General features: G+C 35.8%; 1 protein-coding gene across 2 annotated transcripts in view; it reads left to right on the top strand.

The window, feature by feature from the left end:
* LOC117122806 overlaps nucleotides 1–8,437 on the top strand; it is a 32,631-nt gene extending 24,194 nt beyond the window's left edge. Inside the window, exons 4-6 of one of the 2 annotated variants that reach the window (XM_033268556.1) lie at nucleotides 5,137–5,451; nucleotides 6,110–6,327; nucleotides 7,886–8,437. In XM_033268556.1, coding sequence (XP_033124447.1) covers nucleotides 5,439–5,451; nucleotides 6,110–6,327; nucleotides 7,886–8,143 — 489 coding nt within the window. In that variant the 5' untranslated portion in view covers nucleotides 5,137–5,438 and the 3' untranslated portion in view covers nucleotides 8,144–8,437. The remainder of the gene's footprint in view (nucleotides 1–5,136; nucleotides 5,452–6,109; nucleotides 6,328–7,885) is intronic. The other variant, XM_033268555.1, reaches the window with a different exon arrangement.
* Nucleotides 8,438–9,646: the final 1,209 nt, after the last annotated feature.

The following is a 9,646-nucleotide window of genomic DNA, read 5'->3' as shown; positions in this document are numbered from 1 at the left end:
GGAGCGAACGACGTGCGCGGAAAGCTCTACCCATCGTCGGACAACCCCAACGTACAGGAGGGACAGATGCTGCTTGGAAGGTACAATTCCGTGACCGCGCGGGTCGGTTTCGTGCCGGGACCGAACGGCATGAACACTCCGACGCACGACGACGTGGATGATGCGCGGAGGGACCGTCTGATCGAGGAGAGTAACATGGAAGATTACGCTGTGCTGGGAGTCGCCGGAACGGAGATGGCCGACAGGCCGAACGGCAAGCTCATCCCGGTGGTCACGCAATCTCCCAGCTGCTTGTTTTTCAACACCGGATCGCAGACCATACTCGACTGACAGATGGTGTGCGTGAGATACCCGACGGCGGGCGAGTGCGGCGAGCACATGGCACGTTACAGGACGCTCAGATGGGTGACGTACGGTGTGAATCCTTCGTCCGACACGAATCGCATCGAGAGCATCCTCAAGTACGCGGCGCTGAACAAGGGCTGTCTCTTATACACATCTAGATGTGTATAAGAGACAGAATATAATGTCTGCTCTTTGTTCATCTATCCACTTAAAAACCTTCCTTCTTTTGTAATTATCTCTAAGCCCTCTGATATTTAGAGATATTAGATGCATTGAGTTAATATTTTGTTTCCTTTTCATTTATATATATATTTATATGTATATGCAATATATTTCTAAATTTTTATGTATTTTTTAATATATTTTTTTTTAAATATATATAAGATCCGTATATTTAAAGTCGTTGTCGGATTGACAACATTATTTAACTTACGGAATCAGATTTCTTTTCCTTTTTTCCAGCGTTATTTTCTCCACTATTGGTGAGTTTCTTTCTTTTACTAGCTGCAAAGTTTTGTCTGGCAACTTGCGCGGTTTCATCATTTGCTGGAAGTGGTTTGCCCGTGGTAGTGAAGTCCGTTATCGGCCTGAAACCTTTGCTATTTTGTGATGTTTTCTCTTGAGGATCTTTTTCTCGCGCTACATTTTCTGTTTTCTTTTTTTCACGTTGTTTCAACTTTTTTTTTTCTTGCTTGCTTAGCTGGAAATTGTGAGTGTCACACTGCGTGTTGTCAACGCTACTTATTGTCTTGACCCTGGCAATTGCATCCTTCATGATACGCTGTACCTTTTCGTCCAGTTCAATGGAGTCGGGAGCATTCCCTGGGTTGGCGGGCTTATTTAAGAGGTCCTCAAGGACTTCAATCACATTTCTGTCTCTTATACACATCTAGATGTGTATAAGAGACAGTCTTCAATCTCTTTTATCAATTGTTGTTTTATCCTATTTTTTTCTTTTTTCTTTTTAATACCATATTTGCTCGAGAATTCTTTAATCTTTACTTTTAGATGTTCCCAAAGCAAGTCAGGACTTAGGTTATGCTTATTCTTTTTTGTATTTTCAATTATATTTAAAATATTCAGGATGTACTGTTCATCATTTAATAAACTGTTGTTTAACTTCCAAACACCAGGTCCTCTCTTTTCTACATTATTTAGAATCTTTAGTGAGATTGCCTGATGATCTGAGAAGATAAAGGGTCTGATATCGGTATTACTTATTTCACCATTTTTATAAAGGGCGGTAGATACACACCAAAAGTCCAACCTTCTGTATGTGTTCTTTCTTCTCCATGTAAATTGCGTTGTATTTTTATGGCAATGTCGCCATATATCAATAAGTTTATGTTTGTGCATGCATGACTTTAATGTTTGTGGTGATTTGTCATGTTGAAGGTTAATGCTATTTTTTTGATCTTGCTTTCGTTGTAATATACAGTTCATGTCTCCACCCATTATTATAATTTCGTGTTTATCGTTACAAAGAGTATCAATTTTCTTTTCAAGTTTTTTGAAAAATAGTGACCTTTCTTTGTAATTATTTGGGGCATAAACATTTATCAAGTTAAATATATGTTTCTTTTGTTTCACACTTATAATTATGATTCTGCCTTCTCCATCAATATATTTACATTTTATGTCAGTTACACCTATATCAGGCTTAAATAGTATGGAAACCCCTCTACTATTTGTTGTACCAAAACTATGACAAGATGTACCTTTCCAAAATTTATCATAAATATATGCAGATTTTTTTATCATAGTGAGTTTCTTGTAAGAATATAATGTCTGCTCTTTGTTCATCTATCCACTTAAAAACCTTCCTTCTTTTGTAATTATCTCTAAGCCCTCTGATATTTAGAGATATTAGATGCATTTAGTTAATATTTTGTTTCCTTTTCATTTATATATATTTATATATATATATGCAATATATTTCTAATTTTTATGTATTTTTTTTTTTTATATTTGTTTTTTAAATATATATAAAATCCGTATATTTAAAGTCGTTGTCGGTTTGATAACATTATTTATCTTACGGAATCAGATTTCTTTTCCTTTTTTCCAGCATTATTTTCTCCACTATTAGTGAGTTTCTTTCTTTTACTAGCTGCAAAGGTTTGTCTGGCAACTTGCGCGGTTTCATCACTTGCTGGAAGTGGTTTGCCCGTGGTAGTGAAGTCCGTTATCGGCCTGAAACCTTTGCTATTTTGTGATGTTTTCTCTTGAGGATCTTTTTCTTGCGCTACATTTTCTGTTTTCTTTTTTTCACGTTGTTTCAACTTTTTTTTTTCTTGCTTGCTTAGCTGGAAATTGTGAGTGTCACACTGCGTGTTGTCAACGCTACTTATTGTCTTGACCCTGGCAATTGCATCCTTCATGATACGCTGTACCTTTTCGTCCAGTTCAATGGAGTCGGGAGCATTCCCTGGGTTGGCGGGCTTATTTAGGAGGTCCTCAAGGACTTCAATCACATTTCGTGCGTTTGAAGCTTTGTCATTGTTCGTTTTGTAACTACTATTTTTTTCAAGTTCTTCTTCATTGACTTCCTCATTGTTAATTTCTTCATCATCGTCAATTGCAGGAACGTCAGCTTGGTGGTTTGATGATGCTAAAGATTTTTCCTGTTGTTTTGGGACTGCATTGCAATTTTTGGCCATGTGTCCAGAACTGTTACAGATGTTGCATATAACTTTTCCAAGTTTTCTGGGGCATGCTTTAACTTTATGTCCTACAACACCACACTCAAAGCATTTCATTGTATCTTTCTGGTCTTTGTGAAACAATCTTGCAGTGAAATTATTTATTTTGTGAAATCGTGGCAGACTTTCTTTGAAGGGTTCCACAAAAATGAATCGGTCACCATTTAAGAAACGTGATAACTTTCCGTTGATTCTAAATTTAGCGTACTGCACATTTCCTAAGATGGTGCACCCCAACTTCTTCAATGCATCAATTATTTCTTCATTTCTTACTGAAAGAGTTATATCCTTTACTAGGATTCGTGTTGCATTTTCTCCTCCTATCAGGTAGGGGTTAACATCATGTACGTTAATATGCTTCCCTTTTATATTCAACCCTGATGTTATGACATTTACACGTTCTGCATGATCGTCAATGTAGATACGCCATAGGTTCTTAACCTTCTGTGCGCCTATAAGGTGATCACAGTTTATAACGCAATTTAAAGCAAAGAATATATCCTCTTCCTTTAAAAAATCCTCATCCTTGTTTCTGATATCATCGTCTTTAACAAACACTGGTTTGACATTATGACTGTTGACCGCTTCGACTGTCGCCATAGCAACAAACGGTTCTCGACAACAAAGATAGAACAATTGTGTTTATTCGAGCGTGAATAATGCGCTAGACTACAAAGCCTGTTGTCAAGGTAAACAATAGGGTTCCGCCGACCGTGTTTATGGGTACCAGTTTTGGCGGTTATTTCAAGTTCACAGTTGTACAGAGGCCTACCTTGAAAATTGTTTGGACATACTTAAAACGTTGTCAAAATTGCAAGTATTCTGGTTGATTATATATCTTGAATTGTACTGAAAGAAGATCTTATCTCACGATTGTTGAAATTAAGTCAGGATTACTAAAAATATTGAATTTTATTGCTGGCCGTTTAAGTGTACTTGTACACCGGAAAACGCCACCAATGTTGTCAAAAATAATAGTTTTGTTAAGGTTTTGGCAAAGGAAGTCTGTGGTGGCAACTTTGTTTTGCTTGCCAGCAATATCAATATGTTCTTACAATCACATCCTCAGATATCAAATCAAATCAAATCAGGAGAGGATTTGCCCATTACTTGACAATCTGATTGTTACTCCTTTTGAGGTTGAGTCTTTGCTTAAAGAAATTAAGCCTAACAAACCCCAGGCCCGGATTGTATCCCCCGCCCCCTTGGGTCCTACAATATTTTGGCCAACCCGCTATGCTGATTTTTAACAGTAGTATAAGAGAAGGGGTTTATCCCAGAGATATGGAGGTGTGCGGACATAATTCCAATTCCAAAATGTAAATCCCGTAGGTCAGCTGAAAAAGACCTCCGGCCAATTTCGTTATGATCGTAGAGCTATCGACGCATGCGCGTTTGCCGATTTCAGCTTATCTAGTTGTTAAGTACGTTACGTAACAGTGAGATAATTACGATTGCGGCGAGAGGTCTCTACCTTTGATCTTTGCTCGTTAGCACTCAGTGGAATTGACCATTCATGATATCTTGGAATATATTCTGATCGGTTTCATTGGGTTAATTCACAAGTTGATCTAGCTCAATTTTTGGGACCCTGTTTTATGCTCCTCCTGACCACACCCACCACAATGGGACTGGCAGATTTCCATTTTCCTACATAGACAGGCACATAGACCATTACTATACACACAAAAATTGGTTAACTTTCCAGCTATGCTCTGACACCCCTGGGCTCCTGGTCTAACATTGAAAACGTTAAAGAGAAATCTGCCAGTGCGAAAAATCGCTCCAACCAACCGGGATTCGAACCCGGGATCGTCTGTTATGATGCTTTAACCAACTCTTTCACTCAGGCTTTTGTTGAAAATAATACTCGGTATTCCGATACAACACTAGTATTCGACGCCCATATGTGAAACAATCAATTTATATAAACTAAAGTACTTGCTGTTATAGCGCCTTTGAACATTTGTTTTATGGATTCTGACGCTATATAAATTATTTGATTGATTGATAATCCCGATTCAGATGAATATTTTAGCTGTCACCGCCTAATATTATATAGGTATAAAGTACTTTATATATTTTCTAGGTGATTTTGAAGTGCACCAACTCTTTACGACCTATGAGCCTATTGATGTATCATATTTGAGGATGAATAACGGGAACCGATATTTACTTATAACAAATTATAAGAAAGTGAACGTGTACAAGATTGATTCTGTGGTTTATCAATGAAGCAACACAGAAAAACAGTTTTCACAAATTGGTTTGCTACGAAATACGGGCGCTAAATACTCAACATTATTTGAAATTGATGGACAGATATTCGCAGGAATCGCAAATTTTTACGACAGCTCTGCTCATTATAATGTACTAGACGTCATTTTCAAAATGAATACAACAGGTAGATATATGCAATAAAACTATATCTTTTACCTTTCGTTAGATCCGTAGTTTTCATTGGCTTGTTTATTCCTATATGGATATGAATTCATATTTAATCTAAGGGCATTCCTAAAATATGCTCACCCTAACCTCAGGCATTGTGGGACTGAGGTAGATATGCAAGTCCTGTCGAGGACCTCTCTTAACATATTTTGGAGTAAAGCAGAATAAATAATATATTGCTTTTTATGGGCCATGTAAAACATTTTCTACATAGATATGAAGTCCGTCGATCCACTAACAATCTTTTCAACTCAATTGAAGTTTTTCCAGGTGAACTATATGTGGCAGAAGCAGTAGCGTATCCAGGAGTCTGGAAATAGTTTGGGGAGCATGGGGGTCGGGCGAGCATGGGAGGTCGGGTGAAGGTGAAGTGGGGCTCTATGATTAAGTGAGGGGGCGCTAGCTCACGAAATAAGGCGATTTTTATCTAATTGTTTTGCTTCAAACAATTTCAATGGGGGAGGCGGATACGACGAGTTTCGTTAGTGGGGAGGGGGAGGGCGATTTTTTTGTGGCCCGCCCCTGTGTAAAAGTACAACCTAATCATAAAGAAAGAAACGTTATGATACTATTTCATTGCTTAAGATAATAAGAAGCATTTTGTATCTTTTAAGGTTCGTGGTCTGTACACCAGAAGCTACCGGAATCCGGTAATGGTGGATTTTCCATTAAATCATTCCAAACAGACACAGGATTATATCTTGTTTCCATTCAATTCCAAAATTGCATTCAAAATTCAATTGTGTACCGGTGGAATCCAGTAATCGAAGAGTTCGAAATCCACCAGAAGATACCAATGGTAGACTGTCCTGTCAATTCAGAAATATTTAAGGTAACCTTTTTTGTTTTATTGAAGTTTTCGTCATTAAAGACATGTCTGTGTGGTGAAATTTAAGAAAAAACAAAATTTAAGCCATTTCGAGACTACCATTTGACAAAAAACATGTGACATGCCTAAACATGATCATGATGACATCACATAATAATAATAATAATAATAATAATGATAATAATAACAATCAATGAACATCATGACCATAATATAGGCACATCACAACTATATATGGGCATACAACAGTTTTTTGTCAAAACAATTTGAGAGTGTGAGTTTTACAGATCAATTTTAATTTCAAGGAGTCAAAGTACATGTAGACTTGTCTAAATTCACCCACTTAACAATTTATCCTTATAAAAACACAAAAACGGATTTAACTACCCTTTAAATTGTAAAATATGTCGATGACGCCGTTGCCATATAAGAAATATTTACATTTCATCAACAATAACAATAAGAATGGAGAGTTTATGCTTTCTCATATTTGCCACTGAGTCATCTACAGTATTTAGTTTATTAACATTCGGTTTTTAAAAATTCACTGTAAAACGGTTTAAACTGTAAATAATCATGAATAATAATCAAAGAACATCATGACCATAATATAGGCACATCACAACTATATATGGTCATACAACGGATTTTTGTCAAAACAATTTGAGAGTGTGAGTTTTACAGATCAATTTTAATTTCAAGGAGTCAAAGTACATGTAGACTCGACGAAATTCATCCACCTAACAATTTATCCTTATAAAAACTTACAACTACCCTTTAAATTGTAAAATATGTCGATGACGCCGTTGCCATATAAGAAATATCTACATTTCATCAACAATAACAATAAGAATGGAGAGTTTATGCTTTCTCATATTTGCCACTGAGTCATCTATTTAGTTTATTAACATTCGGTTTTTAAAAATTCACTGTAAAACGGTTAAAACTGTAAATAATCCTTGTAAAAACAGTCAAATATTTTAACGATTCAATCGCATCTGATTGGTCACCACCTCCAGTGGCGTACCTAGGGAGGCACGCCACCAACAACTCGCGCTCCCCACTTGTCCCAATGAAAATGTTTGAAGCAGAAGAATCACTCAGTAAATAAAAATCACCTCTTAGTACCTTATTTTGCGACCTGGCGCCCCTCATCATCGAGCCACCCCACCCCTAATCAGCCTTTCCATTTCAATATTTAATTAAAATATCCATGTAAACTTACCACGACATTATTTGAAACACAATCGTTTTGAAATATGATAATTAATAAACCAGTATAGGTATCGCAATACTAACATACATTTTGTAAGTAACAGTAGGCCAAAATCATTGCAGTCATTTAAACTGCCAACAGTTAAGGGACTTCAAATCTTAGGTGACATTACCCTCATCATCATTATCATCATCATCATCCTCCACATAATCATCACTATCATCATCATAATCACATCATCATCACTGCCACAGGAATACGAGATTTTCAATCTCCCTGACATTTGACAAACAGTGAAAAAGATCATAATGTTTATAATGTTTTTGCCCTTGAATATTTTTACAGGTTGGAGGAGAAGCTTTCATGATCACATCAAACACTATGGATAAGCGGGGCAGTGGTAGACAATATAACGTTGTAAACGTTATCTACAAGTTAGAGGGTAGTATTTTTGTGAAATATCTAACTGTACCCGGAAGAGAGGTTTGGAACTGGAGCAGTTTTGAAAGGAACGGAGAACTGTACTTGGCTCAAGCTAACTCCAGACATGAAACTAATGATACTACAGTCGGTACAAGCCTTAAAATATTTCAATGGAAGTAAAAAATAACAACGTTTTAGCATACATCGCTACGTAAACACCTGTTAAAGTGTTAAAAATTGAATCCCTGGTCCTCTGGTAACAATTCCTGTTACAGTAACAGGATTTTTCTCACGACCAAACAACTCAACTCTCTAAGCCTCTTGTGAAGGGATATGCCACTTTCAATAGTGATTAAGTTCACTGCTTGGCAATCCTTGGCCTTCGGCCTGAAACCAATTATTATATAAATAAAATAGAATAAATAAGAGATGAACAAAAGTCCAGGAGAGGACACCCTGGCCTCCCATGGCAAAAGGGCATAACTGACAATTTGCTATTTTGGAGATATTAAGCAAAACGTGTAATTTATTTAGCCCTAAAATGTGTTTTAGTATTTTGATTTCATGGTTAATATATTGAAATAGACAAATAATGTCCCTTTCAGTGTAGCACACATTTTTTCTATAAATATAAATTTTTGTGCTCAAAGTGTCAGTTATGCCCTTTTGTCATGGGTTTTCTGATTTAAGACATGTTGACAAACTTTGGCAAAGGATATTAGTACACAGTTTAGTTTCTTTTAACGCAATTTCAAGTCAGATTATTCAAAAATAACATTCAATATATAATGTCATATGTTAGACATGTATAAAATATCAAATAAATGTACAATAATACAAAAAAAAACGCATTAAATAATAAATACTAATAATACAAACGATTGAAAATCCATGTATAGGCTAAACAAGTATACAAACAAGAAAGAGAATTAACAATAATATGCTGTTACGTATCAACAAAGCTTTTTGGCTCAAAGTGCAAGATTGAGGATCCTGTGGATAGGGACCCCTAGTGGTTTCGGGCCCGCACAAGCGCGCATAGGCGTTACGCCACTGCGTGAATGATGTATGCGTATGCGTATGTGAAATATAACAGTTGTAAAGCTAGAATGAGCGTGTGGTTGCTTCAATGTGTACGTTAAACAAGCATTATAATTATTTTGTATAAATTGGTTTTTAATTTTATTTACAAAGTAAAATAATAAATATATATTTTGTCATGTATTAAAAATATTAATTATCATTATTATTATTTTTATTAGCAATTCTTTTCTATGTTCCAAAGTCAAATAATAATATCAAACGATTACAAATATTGTTTTTCATATTCTAATAACATATTTAGAAAATGTATTACATATTTAGATTTAGATGAAAATTTAAGTTGTTTGGTTAGTGAACACAGCTGATTCTGGTAAACTGTGAAGTTATACCTTTTTGCCATGTTATTTGCTATAAATAGACAAAGTAGTAGTGCCTTTTTGTTATGGTTATTTGCTGAATAAACGTTGTAGTTGTGTCTCTCTGCCATGGTTATTCTCTAAATAATCGTTTTAGTTGTCCCTCTTTGCCATTGTTATTTCTAGTTAAAACGTGAATTGTTATTCTGCCATGGCTAATTATTTTTATTTTTAAAGTTACTATTTCCCCATAGATTTATTTCCATAGTATTAAACTGTATGC

This window comes from Anneissia japonica, unplaced genomic scaffold (genome assembly GCF_011630105.1).
Source record: "Anneissia japonica isolate Jap-2015-1 unplaced genomic scaffold, ASM1163010v1 scaffold288162_len571657_cov150, whole genome shotgun sequence".
NCBI lineage: Eukaryota > Metazoa > Echinodermata > Crinoidea > Comatulida > Comatulidae > Anneissia > Anneissia japonica.
This window is presented reverse-complemented; position numbering and strand designations above follow the sequence as displayed.